Source organism: Mytilus galloprovincialis, chromosome 4 (genome assembly GCF_965363235.1).
Source record: "Mytilus galloprovincialis chromosome 4, xbMytGall1.hap1.1, whole genome shotgun sequence".
NCBI lineage: Eukaryota > Metazoa > Mollusca > Bivalvia > Mytilida > Mytilidae > Mytilus > Mytilus galloprovincialis.
In genome coordinates, this window is record NC_134841.1 from 2,999,365 (window position 1) to 3,025,549 (window position 26,185).

General features: G+C 35.5%; 2 protein-coding genes across 4 annotated transcripts in view; one reads left to right on the forward strand and one right to left on the reverse strand.

Annotated features, from left to right (window-relative positions):
- LOC143071137 (phosphatidylinositol 3-kinase catalytic subunit type 3-like) overlaps positions 1–26,185 on the forward strand; it is an 86,694-nt gene that overhangs the window by 42,135 nt on the left and 18,374 nt on the right. The window contains exons 1-3 of one of the 3 annotated variants that reach the window (XM_076245272.1): positions 5,618–5,780; positions 14,796–14,865; positions 16,582–16,734. In XM_076245272.1, the coding sequence (XP_076101387.1) occupies positions 5,712–5,780; positions 14,796–14,865; positions 16,582–16,734 (292 nt within the window). In that variant the 5' untranslated portion in view covers positions 5,618–5,711. Of the gene's footprint in view, positions 1–277; positions 390–3,547; positions 4,188–5,617; positions 5,781–14,795; positions 14,866–16,581; positions 16,735–26,185 lie in introns of those variants that run through there. The other 2 variants (XR_012976801.1, XM_076245271.1) reach the window with 2 other exon arrangements.
- On the reverse strand, positions 6,503–14,298 carry LOC143071136 (uncharacterized). The gene is made up of 5 exons (XM_076245270.1): positions 14,194–14,298; positions 13,009–13,642; positions 11,465–11,620; positions 8,511–8,577; positions 6,503–7,400 (listed from the first exon to the last, which is right to left on the reverse strand). Exons 2-5 carry the CDS (start codon positions 13,636–13,638, stop codon positions 6,619–6,621), a joined length of 1,635 nt encoding a protein of 544 aa, XP_076101385.1. The 5' UTR covers positions 13,639–13,642; positions 14,194–14,298; the 3' UTR covers positions 6,503–6,618.

The following is a 26,185-nucleotide window of genomic DNA, read 5'->3' on the forward strand; positions in this document are numbered from 1 at the left end:
CATTTATCGCCAGTCAATATTACTTTATAATAAATCCTACCAAAAAGGTAAATAGACAATACTGTATGCCAGGTATCTCCTGTATTCAAATAGAGTTCCTACCTTTGATATCTGGTGCTTGTGGGGTGTGGAATGTGAATATTTGAACTTATTACAAAAATGTCTTAAAGGATTAATGCAAATGAATCATGTATTTTATTCATGTAAGACACTGCTAAAACACCAAATATAAATAATCATAGTTAATTAATTTCATAATTTTTTTTTTATTTTTTAGTATTGGAGGAAATGAAACCATCTGGTTCTATGCTAGAACATTAATAAAGAGAAGCACTTATGGTGACTTGAGAAACACCAGTATCACTCAGATTACAATTCTACCTTCACAGGTAAGTTTGTATTTAGCCTATAAAATACTTATTTAGCCTTGAGAATTGAAAGGTCAGTTTATCCCATTCATACAATAGAAGTTGATAAATTTGGCTTCATGCCATTAACCTTGTCCAAAATTTAGTTCACTTTATTGTTTTGTGATATTGTTAAAGTACAAAAGAACCCTATATTCTGACCAATACTTAAAACTTTGTGCATCTTGATTTAATTGTTAAAAATCTGTTAATGTTGAATTTTTGGGGTTATTTTCGGCCTTTTAATTGAATATTTCTTTACAAGGTCGTTTTTATGCCCCACCTACAATAGTAGAGGGGCTTATGTTTTCTGGTCTGTGCGTCCATTCGTCCGTCTGTTCGTTCGTCCGTTCGTTCGTCCGTCTGTCCCGCTTCAGGTTAAAGTTTTTGGTCAAGGTAGTTTTTGATGAAGTTGAAGTCCAATCAACTTGAAACTTAGTATACATGTGCCCTATGATATGATCTTTCTAATTTTAAAACAAAATTAAACTTTTGACCCCAATTTTACGGTTCACTGAACATAGAAAATGATAGTGCAAATTTCAGGTTAAAGTTTTTGGTCAAGGTAGTTTTTGATGAAGTTGAAGTCCAATCAACTTGAAACTTAGTATACATGTGCCCTATGATATGATCTTTCTAATTTAAATGCCAAATTATAATTTTGACCCCAATTTTACGGTTCACTGAACATAGAAAATGATAGTGCAAATTTCAGGTTAAAGTTTTTGGTCAAGGTAGTTTTTGATAAAGTAGAAGTCCAATCAACTTGAAACTTAGTATACATGTTCCCTTTGATAAGATCATTCTAATTTTAATGCCAAATTAGAAAATTTATTCCAATTTCACGGTCCACTAAACATAGAAAATGATAGTGCGAGTGGCAGGGTTTCCCCTGGGTCAATTATTTTTTTCGCCACCTCTTTCGCCAAAACAATATATTTTTCGCCACTTTATTATTTTTTTCGCCAAGTAACATAACTATTTTTCGTTTAAAATTTACCTTTTTTTCTACCCACTCCCGCCCCTCCCTTAAATAAGATGATTTTGCTCCATTGTGTCTATGATTATTCCCTCAAATTTATTTTATTTAAAATGAATTTGGATAGACTTCTTCATAACGACAGTTTTCTTTTCTTGACCATCGTAAATGAAAAAGTTGAGACGTAAAACTATGCTTGAAACACACGTGTCACTCAAACAACTTTAAAGTAGTCTCCCTAATCAATTGCCTTTATTAATTATATTAAATTATATTTAATTATATTAAAACCAAATGATAATTAAAGTTTTAAATCGGAGACTTTTCTTGCTTTTGAATATTTTTCGTCACAACAACAGCTTTTTTTTGTAAACTATCTTTAAAAGGAGAGGAGACGTCAAAAGTTTGCTTCAAACACGTGCGTTGCAAGGTGGTAAATAAATTCTGTATGTGACATTTAGCGGAAGCCATTTAACCATATCATTTTGTCAAACAATTCAATCAACACCTTTGATCACCTTTATTAATTAGTCCTTTGTTGTCGATAGCTTTTAAATGCAATCAGCTGATTATTGATTTTCTGTAAAAATCTTAATGAGGTCAAGGTGAATTTCGAGGAATTATCTGATCGGGTAAAGTCCGAGAAACTCGAGAAAAATTTAAAGTAAATTAACAAGATGGAGGAAAATAAATCGTTTTATATATTTCTTTCGCCAAATTCTTTCGCAAATGATGAATTTTTATCGCCACAATTATTATTTTTTCGCAAATTGCGAAAATGGCGACCGCCAGCGGAAACCCTGACGAGTGGGGCATCCGTGTACTGTGGACACATTCTTGTTTTTTCAGTTATAAAAGAAACTATCTGCTTGACTGTTATAGAAATAGACAATGCTTGCAGGTTATCTTATAACACTGTCTTGTGTTTACACCAAATCTGACAGATTATTATATAGTTGCAAAATATTTTAAATGAAATCTGAAATTTTTCTATCTTTATATGTGCATTGAAGGTTAAAATAATCATAATGTGAACAAGAATGAAGGAAACATCTTGGTCCCAAAATAACCATCATCAACCAGGATATATTATTCAAAATATTAATTTATTATACTAATATCAGTTGAAATCTCAAGCCCTTGTTTTGCATGTTAACAATGTAGGTCATGTCCCAACAGAAAACCAATTAATATGACAGTACAATGTACTCTTAGCACACACACATAAGGTCACTGTGAAATAGACATCTAGGGCAAGAAACAGTCAGTTATACCAAACCAGTTTGACTAGATGTGTCCCAAATTTTGACAATTTAAATGACATGAGGACCTGCAAGGTTTTTTTTTTAATATCTGTATTCTTTAAATTTTAGGGCATTTTTCTTTTAATAGCCTTAAAAATAACTCTCATTCTGTAAAATTCTCATGTAAATGATTTTACTATTTAGTCTTTCTGTTACAAGATTATTTATCAATTCTGTACATTGATCAGTATATTATTAGTATTGCATTACAGTTACCCAAGTTACCTTTTTATTTTGCACAGTTATTCTTTATACTTTTGCACCGCTTTAAATTATTCTCTATTCTTTATTTTGTTGTTAATTTTCTCTATTTTTTGTTGCTATTACATGTATTCTCTATTCTGTAAACCCCCCCATTCTGACCCTCATAGGTAAACTTCTATTGTATGAATGGGATAAACTGACCTTTCAATTCTCAAGGCTAAATAAGTATTTTATAGGCTAATTACAAACTTACCTGTCAAGGTAGAATTGTAATCTGAGTGATACCGGTGTTTCTCATGTCACCATAATTAGTTTATAGCAACCAAACACATGATGTTCATGAAGATTTGAATTTTTGTTCTATGATTGATGTGTATAACCATAAAAGACAGTTATACAAACTATTTTTATATCTAATTTTTCATGTGTACTTAAATTGTTTCTTGTTTTGATGTGCAATATTTTAAGATTAAATACTATGTATTGGATTAAACTATCAAGTCTTTAGTATATTATTGCTATTAATGTCATAGCTTATCAGTCCAGAAATAAAATATTTGATATTTTATGTTATTTGTTTTTGTTTTTCTGCTTTGTTTACCAATCAGTCCTTTTGTTCTTTCGTTTGAATATTTGAACATTTCTCATTTCAGATCAGATATATAAACAAGAAGATGTGATATGATTACCAATGAGACAACTCTTCACAAGAGACCAAATGACACAGAAATTAACAGCTGTAGCTCACTGTATAGCCTTTGACAATTAGCATACGTAAATTGACCCCATAGACAGCTTTAAAAGACCCTTTAGTCACAAATGTAAAACAAAACAAATTTAGAAAAACTAACAGCCTAATTAATGTACAAATATATATGAACTAAAACAGCAACACACGACAACCACTGAATTGTAGGCTGACTTGGGACAGACACAAACAAACATAATTTAGTGGGTTTAAACATGTAAGTTGGATCCCGAATGCAACCTTACCCTTAACCTGGGATAGTGGTGTAACAGTACAACATAAAAACAAAGTATAAAAATCAGATGATAAAACCTTAACACATCAGATGGATACAAATAGAAATATATCTAACAAAAACACAGAGTGGATGTGGCCAGGTAATTGTTCATCCTGTCAGACTAAAAAAAGACACAAAGTACAGATATGAGAGTACTCATAGTTACTGACAACTAGGAGTGCCATTTAATGAGAGCAAGACAACAAATATTTATAAAGAGATTGGTCAGCATGGTAAAGGCTGTGACGAGAGAAAGTGGAAATAGAAAAAAAGGTAATTGTTTTATCAGTGTAATATTTTATTTAAAAACATTGTCAGGGAACCTTATAATATTTTTTACTTTGCTTTTATAGTGTTGCCCTGATGAAATGTTGGGGTTTCTAAATTATATAGCGAAGTATAGATTAACATGTTTGTAAATTATGAAATTGTGCTCTATGTTCACAGGTCTTCACAGATTGTTACTTTTTGTATGAATTTTCTGTCAAAGAAATATAAGACACAACTATGATATACCACCTTAAAATTAAGCTTTTAATATTATAACAGATATATATGGCTTTCTTGATAAAAAACCAAAAAGCTTTAATGAACAGTGATGCTTGTTATTTTTATATAACATATATACTTGTAATGCAATTATTATATAGTTTAAACATATATACATGTAGTAACATTTTAGATAGAAAGACTTCGAGCCTTACTGCAAGATCCTGAGGTAATCAAAATAAACTTTGCCAGTTTTGATCATTTGCCTCTTCTACCCTTAGATCCTAATGTTAAAGTAAATGGTATCTGTTGAAAAGGCAACATTATTATCATTTATGGTGAGAAATTATTATAATCCCTGAGCTTTTCTGTTTAAAAAGAACCTTTAAAATTGAGAACGGAAACCAGGAATGTGTAGAAGAGAAACAACCTGACCAAAGAGCAGAACAGATCCGAAAGGCAACCAATGGGGCTTCAATACAGTAAGGAAAATCCTGCAACCAGAGGCGTGCTACAACTGGCCCCAAAAACAAAAAAATGTGTACTTATGTATGTGCCTGTCCCAAGTCAGAAGCCTGTAATTCAGTGGTTGTCTTTGGTTTAAGTGTTACATATTTGATGGTTTTTTTCACATAAATAAGGCCGTTAGTTTTCTGGTTTGAATTGTTTTACATTGTCATTTCGGGGCCTTTTATAGCTGACTATGCGGTATGGGGTTTGCTCATTGTTGAAGGCCGTACGGTGACCTATAGTTGTTAATTTCTGTGTCATTTTGGTCTCTTGTGGACAGTTGACTCATTGGCAATCATACCACATCTTCTTTTTTATAGTTGATAATTGACTTCATACTAAACTCCGAAACATAAATATATAAATCTAAATGTGTAGAACATTGTTGGATAGGTATACTTGGTCCTCAATGGTCTTCAACTTTATACTGACCTTTTAAACATTTTTGATGTGAGTGTCACTGAAAATAGTCTTTTCATTAACATTTGATATATCATTTACTGAGGACAAAATGTAAGCAGCACTGGTCCATTTTCAAAGTCAACATATGGTGACATCTAAACCTCTATTTTTTGTCTCTTTAGTTTGTTTAGTTGCTGTCTCATTTACTTAAGCTACATATTTTTAAATGAATAAGTAAAATATTAAAGAGGTTTTAGAGCGATTGGGAGATATATACATATACACAGTAATTTCTTGTCTAACTATGAACAATATTTTACAGAGGGCTTTGATGCCATGTAGACTGACTTTTAAAACAAGTACAGGAACATGAGGAAGTGAATACGTGACAATGTTTAAACATGGTGATGATTTACGTCAGGATCAACTTATACTACAGATTATAACTCTAATGGATAAGGTCAGTGATACCTAGATAGTTGAACTTTTGTAGGGATTTAAAAATAGTACCTTACTGATTTTATGTCGTTATGTGCCAGATGAACCTTGTAACAATGACTGATGTTTAAGCTTAATATTGGCTACAAGTATCTATGACTTTAGTTAATATCACTAGTATATATATATATATATATCTTAAAATTAAAAGACGGCCATATTATACAATTTTGGAAGATATTCTACAGACAAAATGACAGAAGGTGCATCAAACTGTAAATCAGAAAAAAACTTTTTTATTTTGTTAAACAAAAGCTTCATACATAAGGATAAAAATCCAGCAGACTTGAAAACATCATGAATGTAAAAGAGTACATTTTGGGCAATTTTATCAAAATCATGAATCTTATAGCCTATTCTCAACAAACGACTATAAGCTATTGAACTTACATAAAGTGCCTTTTATTATTGTATCAGATATACTTTCTTTGCTCTTGTTCTACTACCACTGTTCAAACAGTGTTACGTCCTTTATTACAATTTACTATGATATTTAAGTGGCTCAATGTTATTTAACAGTAAAATGTATAGTGATTTAGAAAGGGCTTATACAGGTAACTGTAATGAGGAACCTAAAAAAAAGAAAACAAGATACATGTTTTCTCAATGGCTTTGTCATTATTATTTTAACTTTCTTACTGGTATTCTAACTCAGATACCAGTTAAGATAAAATATAAATAGTGTATAGTTTATATTTATTCTCTCACAAGATCTTTCACATTTACTATAATACCTTGCAGTAAATAGTTCATTGGGATGGAACTAATGAAAAATTGTTATTTAATTTTTAATCCTAGCATCAGCATTTCTTAAACACTGTTATTGAGTCTTCATTAGTAGTGACCAGCTTCCGTTGTACAGGATTATAACTTAATCCCGGAAAACCTCCGAGCACTGTCAGTCCCTTTGTAGTAGCCTGTTTATACTTCTTTCCATCAGATGACACATGTTGTACTGATCCATCATAACATATCACATACACACTGCCATCTTGTAGTGTGGTCACATCAGAGGGCTCTGATGATAACTTCAAAATGGAAATCTGGTTATTAGAGTGACTGTAATAGTACAGGTAATGGCTAAAATCATCTGTGTAAAATATACCCTCACCAGAAACACACAGTCTGAAAGGAGTACAATCACCAGTTTCAATGGTCCTTTCCACCTTCTCTGTCTGAGGATCTATAATCAACAATCCTCCAGGACAACTTACTACTAACTTGTTGTTTATAGTTGTGATGCCATAGCATCGTGTAGATAATTGTATTGATTTCACTTTCTGTCTATTATTTATGTTCCATATGTCTATTCTGTCACAGATACACAGTGTAACAGCTACTGTAGAGTTGTTGACTACAGTTATATTAAATGGTCGACGCTGTAGTTGTATTGTACCAACATGTGAATCATCTGTATTATAAATCTCTATAGAACAGTTCTCCCATTGTAAAAAGGCCACATGTCCATCATTTGTTATCACAGCTTTGTTATATGGTGAGAATGTACTGCAAGATACTGTAGTAAATTGATGAATCTGATAGAAGATATCTTGTCCTAGTTTGTACGATTTCCTTTGCTGTCCTATAGATAGAAAATAAATGAAAATTTAAAAAACAATTTAGGCAGAGAAGTTCATAAATTAGTAAGGATATACATATGGTATTTCACAATATTTGTAATTTTAAAACAAATTTAAATAAAATGAATTGATCAAACTTTGACCATTATAATTCACACTTGGAGATCAATTAAATAATTTATTGTACACCAACATACATGTAATTTGTATGATTGAATTCCATTTTAAGTATAAACCAAATTTGTACTATAAAAGGAGTAGGTCCGGTAAGGACCGATTTTGGCCTCAAATTTCAGGTTCATCTGACGAAAGATTTTGACCACTTTTTAAACACTTAAGTGTCTATTTTATTTGAATTAATTAGTTTATGTGAAAGATTTTAACATATTTAGTCATTAAAAACGATCCGATTTAAGCTCAAATATGAAAAATCACATAATATGCCGAAAAATGTCACTTTTCAGATGGTTTTTGGTAAAAATGAAAGTGGCCGCATCCGTGTTCATCCTCAACCTTTATATATGTTATGTATTTATGTATTATCATAAAATACAACTTACATTTCAATATTAAGGATGAACACGAATGCGGCCACTTTTGTTTTACACGAAAACCGTCTAAAATTTAACTAAAATGCTAGAATTATGAGGATTTCAGTAATTTAGCATGACTTAATGGTGCTAGTAACGGATATATGTGCATTGTATTGTCAAAAACAGCCCATATTTATGTAGCAGAAGCATTCTACTGTCCAATAAATAACTAAAGGTTTACGTTTTAACAATTTTGTAAAACTGCTATATTTTGGGGCCAAAAAGGGGTCTTACTGAACCTACTCCTTTGTATGGTTCTAGTAATATATTGTAGATGTACTTCTTATTTTGAAATAAACATGGTTTCTATACATTATTGACATTTGTAATTAAACATTAAATTTCTTTATATTGATATATTAATTACTGATTTATAAATCATGCTAGTTACTTTTTAAACACTGAGCTCTTAAAAAATGGTAGAAATTTTACATTTTGGGATTTCTTTTTATTAAAAATACATTGGTATTTGTTAACTATTATATAAACATCTAGAATAATATGTGTGACACCACTTACTTTGGATAACAGGATTTTCCCTTTGACATGTACAAGTTACACCTTTTTCAGCATAGTAGAGTAATTTCTGAAAATAAAACAAATTTATAAGTCTAAAAGTTGCATTGAAATTAGAGGCAATTAAACTATTTATTTATAAATGCATGTGATTTTATACTGATATTATCAAGTAATATTAAATGCATGTTTGTCACACACTTAAACTTGGAATATTGTTGATGTAATTAAGTTCTACCATCACCCGCTTTCTATAGTTTTCAATTTGGCTGTCTCTCTGTCCATTAACAATGACTTCCTGTGAATGGATAGGAGGCCAATGACATTTTGAACAGTTGTAATGTATAATATGTAGACAAATCATTCATTTTCTTTGAATCTGCGACTTTTGCAGCTCTACATAAGGATAGTGATCCTACAGCAGCAGCAGCGGTGTTAGCTAACTTCTTAAAAGCTTTATATTTTAGAAGACGGAAGACTTGAATGCATCATACTTTGTATACAGATGATTCATGTTACGAATTTTCTGTCAGTCACATGTCCAATGTCCTTGACCTCATTTTTATGGTTCTGTGACTACTTGAAAAAAAAGCTAAGATTTTTTGTAATGTTTAATTCTCTCTTATTATAGGTAATAGGATAACTATATTTGGTATTAACTTAGCCATTGTAAGCTGTATTTGGTAAAACTTTAAGGAATTTTTGGTCCTCAGTGCTCTTCAACTTAGTACTTTATTTGGCCTTTTAAACATTTTTTTATTCGAGCATCACTGATGAGTCTTATGTAGATGAAACGCACGTCTTGCAAAATATAAAATTTTAATCCTGGTATCTTTGATGAGATTATTTTCATGGTTCAGTGGTTTTAGTAAATATTTTGTGTTTTGGTCTGTTTCTCATATACTGTATGCAATCTGTCTACTATATTTGGTGTATGTAATGATTGTAAGGTGTACATGTCTAACTTGTAGGTTTCATCTGATATTGACCTCATTTTCATGGTTCAAGGGTCAAAGTTCAGTTTTTGAGTTTTGGTCTTTTTTCCTGATACTATATGCAATAGGTCAACTACACTTGGTGTATGGAAATATTTTATGATCTATATGTCAGTCGCACAGGTTTTATTTGACCATGACCTCATTTTCATGGTCCATTGCTCAGTGTTAAGTTTTTGAGTTTTGGTCTGTTTTTCTTAAACTATAAGCAATAGGTCAACTATACATGTATTTGTTGTATGGAAGAATTGTTAGCTGTACATGTCTGTCTGGCATGTTTCATCTGACCTTGACCTCATTTTCATGGTTCTTTGGTGAATGTTAAGTTTTCATGGTTAATGTTAAGTTTATGTGACAGTTGTAATAAGGCTTTATATTTAGAACTATCAACATACCATATAGGGGGTTATTTTCGCGGGTGTCAAATTTCGCGATTCACCTTGAATAAGGTATACGAAATATTTTGGCGGTTATTATTTTGGCAGATTCAAAACTTTCATCAATACCTTTGCATATGTACACTTTTAAAATTGCGGAATTTATTTTGGAGATTTTGTTCTATCCGCGAAAATAAGCAAAAATTTACACCCCGTGAAAAGAACCTGCTATACAGTAATACCTTTATATTTTGATAAAATTCAGCTCATACATTTGGGGAGAAAAACTATTGTTTTGTACAAAAAGATCACAAATTTTGAAAAATGTCTTCTAATAATAGGATTTTCACAAAAACTGATATTAAAGTGTTTTTAAAAACTTACTCTTTGTTAAGATAAAAAAAAATTGAAAAGCATCTACTTGTAGAAGGATGTCTTCAAAAACAATTTGAAATGTGAGTTTTTTCTTATAAAAATGATAAATTCAGAAACTCACATTTCTAGTTCTACCATTGCTATTTTTTTACTAAAAACATTCGATCCAGATGTCCCCGAAAAAAAGGTCCGGCCCTGCCTCAGTTATGCCCCTTTGAACATAGAATTTTGGCATAAATATACTACTGCAAAAGTCTGTAATCAAACTCTGAAACTACACAGCAGAATTTTGTAGATAATGAGCATGATGAGTATAAGAATAAGCTTATCTTATTGGATAAAAAGGGGCCACATGACATTATCTATTCTTCAATTGGGTTTGGTAAATATTGATAAATGGACTCTTTTGATTTTTAAATTTTCTGGTTTGTCTTTCAAGACTGATGGAACTTTTAACAGTCGTAATTAACACCATACTTATATACCTAAAGGTATCTTCATGCAGATTTTCTATGGAGCCATTTTATTTGCTTCTGATTAAATGCCTTCTACATTATTCCTCTTAGTGCAATTTTTTTTTTCTTATGTGGGTTTTCATTTCAAAACATGCCTTGTATCTTTGGGGAGCTTCTTTGTCAATGAACATGTAAATAGCCTATATAGCTAGGTATCAAATAAATTTGTAAGCAGAAATATCAAGTACAAACAAGAACCTTGTAAACATTTTTTAAAGAGGTGTTGTTTATGTTGATAAACTAACATTTATTGAACTTGATATGTTGTCTCTATAATTGTTGCTTCAAATCACTTGAAAATCATATAAAGTGTAGATTTAAAAAATGAAAATAATATATAAACTTCATGAGTCAGAAGCCTTCTTTCTGGATTTATCATTTGACAAATGATTGAGATATACTATTTACTTTCGTAAGAAGAAAAAAAAACACGAATATAAATCCTTGTGTAAATTTAAAACTTGGATCTTGCCATGTCTAATTGCATCAAGAACATTGGAAAATCTTGAAATTAAATCATGGCAACTTGGACTTGAAGCGAAATTGGGCAAAATAAAAGTACCTAGGTTTATACTTGGTTTACATTGTTTCTTTGAAATTAAAAAGATAAATTGATACAAATTTGTTAAAGAACTATATCAGTTGTTAGTTGATTTTAGCTGATAGTAAAGCCATCTTGTAACATAAAAACTTACATCCATTGTTGTCTGTATTCCTTGTAAAGTTGTGTTTACTCCCTGGAATGATCCATGCATATTCCATCCTATTCCTTGTAATGACGTATTAAGTCCATGGACTGTTGTGCTTAATGTTTGAAATGTAGAATTCAGCGCTTGAACTGTTATTGCAATCTAATAAAACATATTTTTATAAGACATTTTATTATGAAAAAGAAGTAAGTAATGACTCAGTGCTACATTTATGGTTACCCAACTGTTAACCAATTATAGAATATCAGATTGAGTAGTTGTTCAGCTGTTTTATCAACATATTTTATATCTCTTCTTGAAGTCCATATCCATTGTTACAAGTCTTATTTTCTTATTTATTAACCTTGATGTTTTGAACTCACTTATGTTAACATCTGAGAAAATAAAGGATTTTCTATACAAACTTTTGAATTGTTCAAATGCATAACTTCTATTTAAAAAAAGTCATGATTGATTAGAATTTTGATTATCAATTATATATACCATATGCATTTTTTGAAGTTGCTGTATAAATAAAAATAAAACATTGAAAAAGTATAACATAAAATAGGCAAATTAAAGGAGGTCCATAAAAACTGACAGACTCAAACAACCAACAGAACAAAATCAATGTTAAACAAATGTCATATTTTGACTTGCTACAGAAAATAGTTGGTCAAATTTGGTTTCATGTCCAGTTTTATTTACTGCCCCTCAATGTTCTTCAAACCTCAAATTGATTTGAATTCCAACTTTTCAATTCAACAGCCAACCATGATATAGACAAAACATCCGGCATCATAGATTATAAACTTCATATTTTTATGCCCCACCTACGATTGTAGACAGGCATTATGTTTTCTGGTATGTGCGTCCGTACGTCTGTTTGTTCGTCTGTCCGTTCGTCCGTCCCGCTTCAGGTTAAAGTTTTTGGTCAAGGTAGTTTTTGATGAAGCTGAAGTTCAATGAGCTTGAAACTTAGTACACATGTTCCTTATGATATAATCTTTCTAATTTTAGAGCCATATTAGACTTTTGATCCCAATTTCACGGTCCACTGAACATAGAAAATGATAGTGCAAGTTTCAGGTTAAAGTTTTTGGTCAAGGTAGTTTTTAATGAAGCTTAAGTCCAATCACCTTGAAACTTGGTACACATGTTCCTTATGATATGATCTTTCTAATTTTAAAGCCAAACTAGACTTTTGACCCCAATTTCACGGTCCACTGAACAAAGAAAATAAAAATGTGAGTTGCAGGTTAAAGTTTTTGGTCAAGGTAGTTTTTGATGAAGCAGAAGTCCAATCCACTTGAAACTTGGTACACATGTTCCTTATGATATGATCTTTCTAATTTTACAGCCAAATAATTTTTTTTTATCCAATTTCACAGTCCATTGACCATGGAAATGATTATGCGAGTGGGGCATCCGTGTACTTTGGACACATTCTTGTTTTTAGAACTTTTTATTACCACAATATGACTTAAAAATATTAGTGATATAACAAGTCCATTTTATATTATCCTTAATTCTTAAAATCATTGTATTACCTGATCCAGCTGCTTGTGAACATCCAAAAGGTCAATGAAGTATTTGGTGCAAAGTGATTCATCCATTGGCCTGTTCTTTATTCTGACAATATCATCTTGTCTGCTCGGATCAAGTTGTAAGACAAAGTTTGTAAGATGTGGCCACAATGCATCATATTCAGGTTTTGTTATGCCACATTTTGTGTTGTGGCTTAAGTAATCATTCTTGTACTGCCTGAGCATTTTGATTGCTTGTTGTTCGGCTGGTCCTAGGGTGCAGCAGTTAAGAAGAACCAGGCCTGCCAGGGTGATGTCGAGATCCTCCAGTTGGACTGATTTAGCTGTATATTTACAGTAACAGTAATGTTGACCTGGCCCTGGGTTTTCTGTATACAACAGGTCCCATTGGCAGTAGTTGATTGGAAGGGTTGGATTACTTCTACAGTTACCATTGTCTTTACAGCACGTCATGTATCTGTGTCTTAAATGGAACAGAGTATGGACCACTGGCTGACTGTTTAGATAATCTTTAAAGCATCCTACTCCATAGTTAGTGTAATTGTTCTCCAGCTTATGTCTAAACACTGGAGTAACAACTTCTAGTATAGCAGACCCAATAACAAAGAAACGTCGTCGGTCTTCTCTGTCCATAGTTCTAAAATAGATATTACTTCAATACAATATTCTGAATACACAAATCTATAAAAACATATTTGATATGCTTGAATGATTTTGGTCAATTTTTCTGTTCTACTTAACTACAAATTGTAACCGGACTGTGCCAGACCCTTGTGGGTAGTCAAGGTGGTTATACCTTCTAGTTTTCTCAGCTGATGCATTATGTATAGGAACAAAGATCCAGTCTAAAATTACCTTGACACACACTAGTATTTTAAAAAAGTTTAATCTACTTTAGTTTCTTAAATTGATGTCTGAATTTATTATGGAATGCCATATAACAGTATATGTCAATTATGAGATAAAGTTCAATTGAGCCTCTTGTTTTTTGGTTTCACTGGCAAATCAATAATAAAAGTTTAATTGATTATTTATTTCAGTGTTATAATGTTTGATGCATTCTAACTTTCACTTTTAAATTTATCATGCATGATTCATATTATACATTTTTTTAAATGATTAGTAGTATATATTGATGTATAATAATTATATAGAAGTTTAGATTTTGTTATCAATTTTCTGATTTACCTTTTACATTATTGTTTTTAAATAATCTTTTCTTTCACTTTCCTGAATTTAGGAAAATGGCTGTCTATTATAATTGGAATTCCCCTGTGCTATATTTAACATATCAATTGATATCCATTAAAAGGGAAATAACTCAAAATATTTACTTAGCTACATATTAATTTGTTGGATTGCACTTAAATTTCGTATAATTTTTTCTAAAATCAATTAAAAAATATAATGGCTCTTTTAATATGAGGTATGGGAAATGCAATGATTAGATAATTTTATTTATTCATTCCAGACACTTTTTATATTTAACAAGGTTTTAAATAATTTATTTAAACTCTTTAACAAATAAAAAGGCTTAGTATTTCTTTTGTCAGGTGTCTTTATCATAACATTTTTTGCAGCTAGGGTATGTTGCTGCTAGCTATGATTGGAGGGAATCTTTGACAAACTTAGTGTATGATTTTAGATAAATTAATTCATTTATATGTAAAATGTCTGAAATTTTTTGTTCTAAATGGTTCTGTTCATATTTTGTTTTAAGATTCCCTAAATTGCCAGTTGTAATTTTTTGTCTGACATTATAAATTATATTCTGACTTTTCTATTTTCAGTTACTTCAGACAGAAAATTTAGACCTTAAACTAACGCCATATAAAGTATTAGCTACAAGTAGTAAACATGGTAAGTCAATTATATATTTTTACTCCACTATTAAAGAGTTTACTATATTGAAATAACCTTATACTTCCCCCTGACTCACCAGAGCAACTTTATATTAGGTTTGCAGCTTGACATTGATGAGCTGAAAACTTTACGGTCTTGTCCGTCTGTCAAACACCTGCACAGTGTTATCCTTTTTGAATTTGTTTATTGATTAATTGTCCTAAAAATTTCGACCCTTAGTTCCCCAGTTCCTCTGTACAGAACATAAAGACATTAAATATGATTTTTGGAACTGTGGGACAACTCCCATGATTGCTTATATTTGAAATTAACAACATGTTTAATAAAAACAAATATTTTCAGTTTCCGATATATTGAATTACTAGAGGGGATATTCCTAGCATGACATTAGGTGCATTCTTATACAAAACTGGCTTATAGAATGGTTATTTTGGGTGGATAAGTGTGCAAACAGACAGACTTGTGGGCAGAGAAAAATGCCACATTATTTGTATAAACAAATCCTACAGTTTTTTGAACCAGATCTATTAAACTTCACAGGAAGAATGCACATATATGTTAAAGTTTTGCACCTGCTATTAAAGAGTTGTTTTGGAGGATTTTTACATTCTTCTTCCCCTTTGAGTAACTGCAATTACCCTGTGAGTATTTCCTAGTTATAAGTAAAAAAAAATATTCAATCAAGTTATTTGAGACTTTGATGACCTTTATTGGGTAATACACTTATTTGACCTTTTTAACTTTTTTGAATTCGAGCGTCACTGATGAGTCTTTTGTATACAAAATGCGAGTCTTGCGTAATACTAAATTTAATCCTGGTATCTACGATGAGTTTATTTACAATCACTTGGTTGATTCCACTGCTGGTGGAGTTCTAATTTCCCCTGGGTATCACCAGCTCAGTAGTGGGCACTTCTGTGCTGACATGAATCATCATTGATATGGTTATATTTATAAATTAACTGTTTACAAAAGTTTTACATTTTTGAAATTCTTAGGCTTTTCTACCTCAGGAAAAGATGACCTTAGCTGTATTTGGCAAAACATTTAGGAATTTTGGTCCTCAATGCTCTTCAACTTCGAACTTCATTTGTCCTTTTTCTCTTTTTTGGATTCGAGTGTCACTGATTAGTCTTTTGTAGATGAAATGTGCATCTGGCGTAAATGCAAAATTTAATCCTGATATCTATGATGAGTTTATTGTTTAATCTTGTATCAATCAAGTTTATTGAATAAGTTATTGAAAGCTGTAAAATAATGGCCAAGGAGCAACAAGTACTCTGGTGATCTTTCTTTCTTTTAACAAGAAAGATAACACATTGTTACGGTTAATACATCATTGGGTGAAACAAGTTAAACAATGTATTCCATTTGAAAAAAGAGTGAGGCATGCTATAATTACATTTTCATTAAGGAGTTATCAAATAGAGATCGTCTTCAATATTCAAAGAGGGAAGAAATGGAGGGGATTTGTGAGCTTCAGAAGGATTTGTTTGTAATAAGGGAAACATCAATTCATAAAATGATACCCCCCTGCGACAATAAGAAAATATCTGTGGTCATTTATTATAACTCAGATATATTAAAAAATGAACTGAAAAAAATTCAACTCAGCTATAATGTGTCTTAAGAATGAATATATTTTCAATTTGAATTATTTTCAAAATTTAAGAAATAGAAGACTCTTTATATTTCTATACTTTTTTTAAACAGGTTTTGTTCAGATGATTGAAGAGTGCCTACCTTTAGCAGAACTATTAGCAACAGATGGAACTATACATAACTTTCTAAAGAAACATGCTCCAATGGAAGGAGCAGTCTATGGTATCTCACCAGAGGTTATTGACAACTATATCAAAAGTTGTGGTAGGGTTTAGTTATTGACTGTAGACACTCTTATTTGATTTTTGTTGTTGATTTTTTTGTGTTTTAATGCCACTTTTAAGTGCCACTTTTGGGCTATTTTGCGGTGGCTAGTTTTTATTTGTGGAGGAAGCCTAAGCGCCTGCAGAAAACCACATTCTTTGATAGGAAAACTGACAATCCTAGTCAATTTTCATATGGCAGTCGATTGCACCCGCACAAGTTAAGTTTTATTTGATACCTTTCAGTGTTTGTAAGTGATTACAGTAGTAGAACTACTTAGACCACTTGGCCACCGAGGTCCCTCCATCTATAAGTTTGTCAGTAGTAGAACTACTTAGACCACTTGGCTTCAGAGGTCCCTCAATCTATAAGTTTGTCAGTAGTAGAACTACTTAGACCACTTGGCCACCGAGGTCCCTCAATCTATAAGTTTGTCAGTAGTAGAACTACTTAGACCACTTGGCCACCGAGGTCCCTCAATCTATAAGTTTGTCAGTAGTAGAACTACTTAGACCACTTGGCCACCGAGGTCCCTCAATCTATAAGTTTGTCAGTAGTAGAACTACTTAGACCACTTGGCTTCAGAGGTCCCTCAATCTATAAGTTTGTCAGTAGTAGAACTACTTAGACCACTTGGCTTCAGAGGTCCCTCAATCTATAAGTTTGTCAGTAGTAGAACTACTTAGACCACTTGGCCACCGAGGTCCCTCAATCTATAAGTTTGTCAGTCGTAGAACTACTTAGATCACTTGGCTTCAGAGGTCCCTCAATCTATAAGTTTGTCAGTAGTAGAACTACTTAGACCAATTGGCCACCGAGGTCCCTCAATCTATAAGTTTGTCAGTAGTAGAACTACTTAGACCACTTGGCTTCAGAGGTCCCTCAATCTATAAGTTTGTCAGTAGTAGAACTACTTAGACCACTTGGCCACCGAGGTCCCTCAATCTATAAGTTTGTCAGTAGTAGAACTACTTAGACCACTTGGCTTCAGAGGTCCCTCAATCTATAAGTTTGTCAGTAGTAGAACTACTTAGACCACTTGGCTTCAGAGGTCCCTCAATCTATAAGTTTGTCAGTAGTAGAACTACTTAGACCACTTGGCTTCAGAGGTCCCTCAATCTATAAGTTTGTCAGTAGTAGAACTACTTAGACCAATTGGCCACCGAGGTCCCTCAATCTATAAGTTTGTCAGTAGTAGAACTACTTAGACCACTTGGCTTCAGAGGTCCCTCAATCTATAAGTTTGTCAGTAGTAGAACTACTTAGACCAATTGGCCACAGAGGTCCCTCAATCTATAAGTTTGTCAGTAGTAGAACTACTTAGACCACTTGGCTTCAGAGGTCCCTCAATCTATAAGTTTGTCAGTAGTAGAACTACTTAGACCACTTGGCTTCAGAGGTCCCTCAATCTATAAGTTTGTCAGTAGTAGAACTACTTAGACCAATTGGCCACAGAGGTCCCTCAATCTATAAGTTTGTCAGTAGTAGAACTACTTAGACCACTTGGCCACCGAGGTCCCTCAATCTATAAGTTTGTCAGTAGTAGAACTACTTAGACCACTTGGCTTCAGAGGTCCCTCAATCTATAAGTTTGTCAGTAGTAGAACTACTTAGACCACTTGGCCACCGAGGTCCCTCAATCTATAAGTTTGTCAGTAGTAGAACTACTTAGACCACTTGGCTTCAGAGGTCCCTCAATCTATAAGTTTGTCAGTAGTAGAACTACTTAGACCACTTGGCCACCGAGGTCCCTCAATCTATAAGTTTGTCAGTAGTAGAACTACTTAGACCAATTGGCCACCGAGGTCCCTCAATCTATAAGTTTGTCAGTAGTAGAACTACTTAGACCACTTGGCCACCGAGGTCCCTCAATCTATAAGTTTGTCAGTAGTAGAACTACTTAGACCAATTGGCCACCGAGGTCCCTCAATCTATAAGTTTGTCAGTAGTAGAACTACTTAGACCACTTGGCCACCGAGGTCCCTCAATCTATAAGTTTGTCAGTAGTAGAACTACTTAGACCACTTGGCTTCAGAGGTCCCTCAATCTATAAGTTTGTCAGTAGTAGAACTACTTAGACCACTTGGCCACCGAGGTCCCTCAATCTATAAGTTTGTCAGTAGTAGAACTACTTAGACCAATTGGCCACCGAGGTCCCTCAATCTATAAGTTTGTCAGTAGTAGAACTACTTAGACCACTTGGCTTCAGAGGTCCCTCAATCTATAAGTTTGTCAGTAGTAGAACTACTTAGACCACTTGGTCACCGAGGTCCCTCAATCTATAAGTTTGTCAGTAGTAGAACTACTTAGACCACTTGGCTTCAGAGGTCCCTCAATCTATAAGTTTGTCAGTAGTAGAACTACTTAGACCACTTGGCCACCGAGGTCCCTCAATCTATAAGTTTGTCAGTAGTAGAACTACTTAGACCACTTGGCCACCGAGGTCCCTCAATCTATAAGTCTGTCAGTAGTAGAACTACTTAGACCACTTGGCTTCAGAGGTCCCTCAATCTATAAGTTTGTCAGTAGTAGAACTACTTAGACCACTTGGCCACCGAGGTCCCTCAATCTATAAGTTTGTCAGTAGTAGAACTACTTAGACCACTTGGCCACCGAGGTCCCTCAATCTATAAGTTTGTCAGTAGTAGAACTACTTAGACCACTTGGCCACCGAGGTCCCTCAATCTATAAGTTTGTCAGTAGTAGAACTACTTAGACCACTTGGCCACCGAGGTCCCTCAATCTATAAGTTTGTCAGTAGTAGAACTACTTAGACCACTTGGCTTCAGAGGTCCCTCAATCTATAAGTTTGTCAGTAGTAGAACTACTTAGACCACTTGGCCACCGAGGTCCCTCAATCTATAAGTTTGTCAGTAGTAGAACTACTTAGACCACTTGGCTTCAGAGGTCCCTCAATCTATAAGTTTGTCAGTAGTAGAACTACTTAGACCACTTGGCCACCGAGGTCCCTCAATCTATAAGTTTGTCAGTAGTAGAACTACTTAGACCAATTGGCCACCGAGGTCCCTCAATCTATAAGTTTGTCAGGAGTAGAACTACTTAGACCACTTGGCCACCGAGGTCCCTCAATCTATAAGTTTGTCAGTAGTAGAACTACTTAGACCACTTGGCTTCAGAGGTCCCTCAATCTATAAGTTTGTCAGTAGTAGAACTACTTAGACCACTTGGCCACCGAGGTCCCTCAATCTATAAGTTTGTCAGTAGTAGAACTACTTAGACCAATTGGCCACCGAGGTCCCTCAATCTATAAGTTTGTCAGTAGTAGAACTACTTAGACCACTTGGCTTCAGAGGTCCCTCAATCTATAAGTTTGTCAGTAGTAGAACTACTTAGACCACTTGGCCACCGAGGTCCCTCAATCTATAAGTTTGTCAGTAGTAGAACTACTTAGACCAATTGGCCACCGAGGTCCCTCAATCTATAAGTTTGTCAGTAGTAGAACTACTTAGACCACTTGGCTTCAGAGGTCCCTCAATCTATAAGTTTGTCAGTAGTAGAACTACTTAGACCACTTGGCCACCGAGGTCCCTCAATCTATAAGTTTGTCAGTAGTAGAACTACTTAGACCACTTGGCTTCAGAGGTCCCTCAATCTATAAGTTTGTCAGTAGTAGAACTACTTAGACCACTTGGCCACCGAGGTCCCTCAATCTATAAGTTTGTCAGTAGTAGAACTACTTAGACCACTTGGCTTCAGAGGTCCCTCAATCTATAAGTTTGTCAGTAGTAGAACTACTTAGACCACTTGGCCACCGAGGTCCCTCAATCTATAAGTTTGTCAGTAGTAGAACTACTTAGACCACTTGGCTTCAGAGGTCCCTCAATCTATAAGTTTGTCAGTAGTAGAACTACTTAGACCACTTGGCCACCGAGGTCCCTCAATCTATAAGTTTGTCAGTAGTAGAACTACTTAGACCACTTGGTCCCTCAATCTAAGTTTGTCAGTAGTAGAACTACTTAGACCACTTGGCCACCGAGGTCCCTCAATCTATAAGTTTGTCAGTAGTAGAACTACTTAGACCACTTGGCTTCAGAGGTCCCTCAATCTATAAGTTTGTCAGTAGTAGAACTACTTAGACCACTTGGCCACCGAGGTCCCTCAATCTATAAGTTTGTCAGTAGTAGAACTACTTAGACCAATTGGCCACCGAGGTCCCTCAATCTATAAGTTTGTCAGTAGTAGAACTACTTAGACCACTTGGCTTCAGAGGTCCCTCAATCTATAAGTTTGTCAGTAGTAGAACTACTTATACCACTTGGCCACCGAGGTCCCTCAATCTATAAGTTTGTCAGTAGTAGAACTACTTAGACCAATTGGCCACCGAGGTCCCTCAATCTATAAGTTTGTCAGTAGTAGAACTACTTAGACCACTTGGCCACCGAGGTCCCTCAATCTATAAGTTTGTCAGTAGTAGAACTACTTAGACCACTTGGCCACCGAGATCCCTCAATCTATAAGTCTGTCAGTAGTAGAACTACTTAGACCACTTGGCTTCAGAGGTCCCTCAATCTATAAGTTTGTCAGTAGTAGAACTACTTAGACCACTTGGCCACCGAGGTCCCTCAATCTATAAGTTTGTCAGTAGTAGAACTACTTAGACCACTTGGCCACCGAGGTCCCTCAATCTATAAGTTTGTCAGTAGTAGAACTACTTAGACCACTTGGCCACCGAGGTCCCTCAATCTATAAGTTTGTCAGTAGTAGAACTACTTAGACCACTTGGCCACCGAGGTCCCTCAATCTATAAGTTTGTCAGTAGTAGAACTACTTAGACCACTTGGCTTCAGAGGTCCCTCAATCTATAAGTTTGTCAGTAGTAGAACTACTTAGACCAGTTGGCCACAGAGGTCCCTCAATCTATAAGTTTGTCAGTAGTAGAACTACTTAGACCACTTGGCTTCAGAGGTCCCTCAATCTATAAGTTTGTCAGTAGTAGAACTACTTAGACCAATTGGCCACAGAGGTCCCTCAATCTATAAGTTTGTCGGTAGTAGAACTACTTAGACCACTTGGCTTCAGAGGTCCCTCAATCTATAAGTTTGTCAGTAGTAGAACTACTTAGACCACTTGGCCACCGAGGTCCCTCAATCTATAAGTTTGTCAGTAGTAGAACTACTTAGACCACTTGGCTTCAGAGGTCCCTCAATCTATAAGTTTGTCAGTAGTAGAACTACTTAGACCACTTGGCCACCGAGGTCCCTCAATCTATAAGTTTGTCAGTAGTAGAACTACTTAGACCAATTGGCCACCGAGGTCCCTCAATCTATAAGTTTGTCAGTAGTAGAACTACTTAGACCACTTGGCTTCAGAGGTCCCTCAATCTATAAGTTTGTCAGTAGTAGAACTACTTAGACCACTTGGCCACCGAGGTCCCTCAATCTATAAGTTTGTCAGTAGTAGAACTACTTAGACCAATTGGCCACCGAGGTCCCTCAATCTATAAGTTTGTCAGTAGTAGAACTACTTAGACCACTTGGCTTCAGAGGTCCCTCAATCTATAAGTTTGTCAGTAGTAGAACTACTTAGACCACTTGGCCACCGAGGTCCCTCAATCTATAAGTTTGTCAGTAGTAGAACTACTTAGACCACTTGGCTTCAGAGGTCCCTCAATCTATAAGTTTGTCAGTAGTAGAACTACTTAGACCACTTGGCCACCGAGGTCCCTCAATCTATAAGTTTGTCAGTAGTAGAACTACTTAGACCACTTGGCTTCAGAGGTCCCTCAATCTATAAGTTTGTCAGTAGTAGAACTACTTAGACCACTTGGCCACCGAGGTCCCTCAATCTATAAGTTTGTCAGTAGTAGAACTACTTAGACCACTTGGCTTCAGAGGTCCCTCAATCTATAAGTTTGTCAGTAGTAGAACTACTTAGACCACTTGGCCACCGAGGTCCCTCAATCTATAAGTTTGTCAGTAGTAGAACTACTTAGACCAATTGGCCACCGAGGTCCCTCAATCTATAAGTTTGTCAGTAGTAGAACTACTTAGACCACTTGGCCACCGAGGTCCCTCAATCTATAAGTTTGTCAGTAGTAGAACTACTTAGACCACTTGGCTTCAGAGGTCCCTCAATCTATAAGTTTGTCAGTAGTAGAACTACTTAGACCACTTGGCCACCGAGGTCCCTCAATCTATAAGTTTGTCAGTAGTAGAACTACTTAGACCAATTGGCCACCGAGGTCCCTCAATCTATAAGTTTGTCAGTAGTAGAACTACTTAGACCACTTGGCTTCAGAGGTCCCTCAATCTATAAGTTTGTCAGTAGTAGAACTACTTAGACCACTTGGCCACCGAGGTCCCTCAATCTATAAGTTTGTCAGTAGTAGAACTACTTAGACCAATTGGCCACCGAGGTCCCTCAATCTATAAGTTTGTCAGTAGTAGAACTACTTAGACCACTTGGCCACCGAGGTCCCTCAATCTATAAGTTTGTCAGTAGTAGAACTACTTAGACCACTTGGCCACCGAGGTCCCTCAATCTATAAGTCTGTCAGTAGTAGAACTACTTAGACCACTTGGCTTCAGAGGTCCCTCAATCTATAAGTTTGTCAGTAGTAGAACTACTTAGACCACTTGGCCACCGAGGTCCCTCAATCTATAAGTTTGTCAGTAATAGAACTACTTAGACCACTTGGCCACCGAGGTCCCTCAATCTATAAGTTTGTCAGTAGTAGAACTACTTAGACCACTTGGCCACCGAGGTCCCTCAATCTATAAGTTTGTCAGTAGTAGAACTACTTAGACCACTTTGCTTCAGAAGTCCCTCAATCTATAAGTTTGTCAGTAGTAGAACTACTTAGACCACTTGGCCACCGAGGTCCCTCAATCTATAAGTTTGTCAGTAGTAGAACTACTTAGACCACTTGGCTTCAGAGGTCCCTCAATCTATAAGTTTGTCAGTAGTAGAACTACTTAGACCACTTGGCCACCGAGGTCCCTCAATCTATAAGTTTGTCAGTAGTAGAACTACTTAGACCAATTGGCCACCGAGGTCCCTCAATCTATAAGTTTGTCAGTAGTAGAACTACTTAGACCACTTGGCTTCAGAGGTCCCTCAATCTATAAGTTTGTCAGTAGTAGAACTACTTAGACCACTTGGCCACCGAGGTCCCTCAATCTATAAGTTTGTCAGTAGTAGAACTACTTAGACCAATTGGCCACCGAGGTCCCTCAATCTATAAGTTTGTCAGTAGTAGAACTACTTAGACCACTTGGCTTCAGAGGTCCCTCAATCTATAAGTTTGTCAGTAGTAGAACTACTTAGACCACTTGGCCACCGAGGTCCCTCAATCTATAAGTTTGTCAGTAGTAGAACTACTTAGACCACTTGGCTTCAGAGGTCCCTCAATCTATAAGTTTGTCAGTAGTAGAACTACTTAGACCACTTGGCCACCGAGGTCCCTCAATCTATAAGTTTGTCAGTAGTAGAACTACTTAGACCACTTGGCTTCAGAGGTCCCTCAATCTATAAGTTTGTCAGTAGTAGAACTACTTAGACCACTTGGCCACCGAGGTCCCTCAATCTATAAGTTTGTCAGTAGTAGAACTACTTAGACCACTTGGCTTCAGAGGTCCCTCAATCTATAAGTTTGTCAGTAGTAGAACTACTTAGACCACTTGGCCACCGAGGTCCCTCAATCTATAAGTTTGTCAGTAGTAGAACTACTTAGACCAATTGGCCACCGAGGTCCCTCAATCTATAAGTTTGTCAGTAGTAGAACTACTTAGACCACTTGGCCACCGAGGTCCCTCAATCTATAAGTTTGTCAGTAGTAGAACTACTTAGACCACTTGGCTTCAGAGGTCCCTCAATCTATAAGTTTCGTCAGTAGTAGAACTACTTAGACCACTTGGCCACCGAGGTCCTCAATCTATAAGTTTGTCAGTAGTAGAACTACTTAGACCACTTGGCCACCGAGGTCCCTCAATCTATAAGTTTGTCAGTAGTAGAACTACTTAGACCACTTGGCTTCAGAGGTCCCTCAATCTATAAGTTTGTCAGTAGTAGAACTACTTAGACCACTTGGCCACCGAGGTCCCTCAATCTATAAGTTTGTCAGTAGTAGAACTACTTAGACCACTTGGCCACCGAGGTCCCTCAATCTATAAGTTTGTCAGTAGTAGAACTACTTAGACCACTTGGCCACCGAGGTCCCTCAATCTATAAGTTTGTCAGTAGTAGAACTACTTAGACCACTTGGCCACCGAGGTCCCTCAATCTATAAGTTTGTCAGTAGTAGAACTACTTAGACCACTTGGCTTCAGAGGTCCCTCAATCTATAAGTTTGTCAGTAGTAGAACTACTTAGACCACTTGGCCACCGAGGTCCCTCAATCTATAAGTTTGTCAGTAGTAGAACTACTTAGACCACTTGGCCACCGAGGTCCCTCAATCTATAAGTTTGTCAGTAGTAGAACTACTTAGACCACTTGGCCACCGAGGTCCCTCAATCTATAAGTTTGTCAGTAGTAGAACTACTTAGACCACTTGGCCACCGAGGTCCCTCAATCTATAAGTTTGTCAGTAGTAGAACTACTTAGACCACTTGGCCACCGAGGTCCCTCAATCTATAAGTTTGTCAGTAGTAGAACTACTTAGACCACTTGGCCACCGAGGTCCCTCAATCTATAAGTTTGTCAGTAGTAGAACTACTTAGACCACTTGGCTTCAGAGGTCCCTCAATCTATAAGTTTGTCAGTAGTAGAACTACTTAGACCACTTGGCCACCGAGGTCCCTCAATCTATAAGTTTGTCAGTAGTAGAACTACTTAGACCACTTGGCTTCAGAGGTCCCTCAATCTATAAGTTTGTCAGTAGTAGAACTACTTAGACCACTTGGCCACCGAGGTCCCTCAATCTATAAGTTTGTCAGTAGTAGAACTACTTAGACCACTTGGCTCAGAGGTCCCTCAATCTATAAGTTTGTCAGTAGTAGAACTACTTAGACCACTTGGCCACCGAGGTCCCTCAATCTATAAGTCTGTCAGTAGTAGAACTACTTAGACCACTTGGCCACCGAGGTCCCTCAATCTATAAGTTTGTCAGTAGTAGAACTACTTAGACCACTTGGCCACCGAGGTCCCTCAATCTATAAGTTTGTCAGTAGTAGAACTACTTAGACCACTTGGCCACCGAGGTCCCTCAATCTATAAGTTTGTCAGTAGTAGAACTACTTAGACCACTTTGCCACCGAGGTCCCTCAATCTATAAGTTTGTCAGTAGTAGAACTACTTAGACCACTTGGCTTCAGAGGTCCCTCAATCTATAAGTCTGTCAGTAGTAGAACTACTTAGACCACTTGGCCACCGAGGTCCCTCAATCTATAAGTTTGTCAGTAGTAGAACTACTTAGACCACTTGGCTTCAGAGGTCCCTCAATCTATAAGTCTGTCAGTAGTAGAACTACTTAGACCACTTGGCCACCGAGGT

Bases quoted from the DNA above. Each gene is read 5' to 3' on its own strand.
- LOC143071136 (XM_076245270.1), bottom strand. From the start codon at position 13,638: ATGGACAGAGAAGACCGACGACGTTTCTTTGTTATTGGGTCTGCTATA. The intron at 11,621-13,008 runs GTAATACAATGA...ATGTTTTATTAG, and splicing joins TTCACAAGCAGCTGGATCAG to ATTGCAATAACAGTTCAAGC. The intron at 8,578-11,464 runs GTAAGTTTTTAT...TTTTATTTTCAG, and splicing joins GAATACAGACAACAATGGAT to AAATTACTCTACTATGCTGA.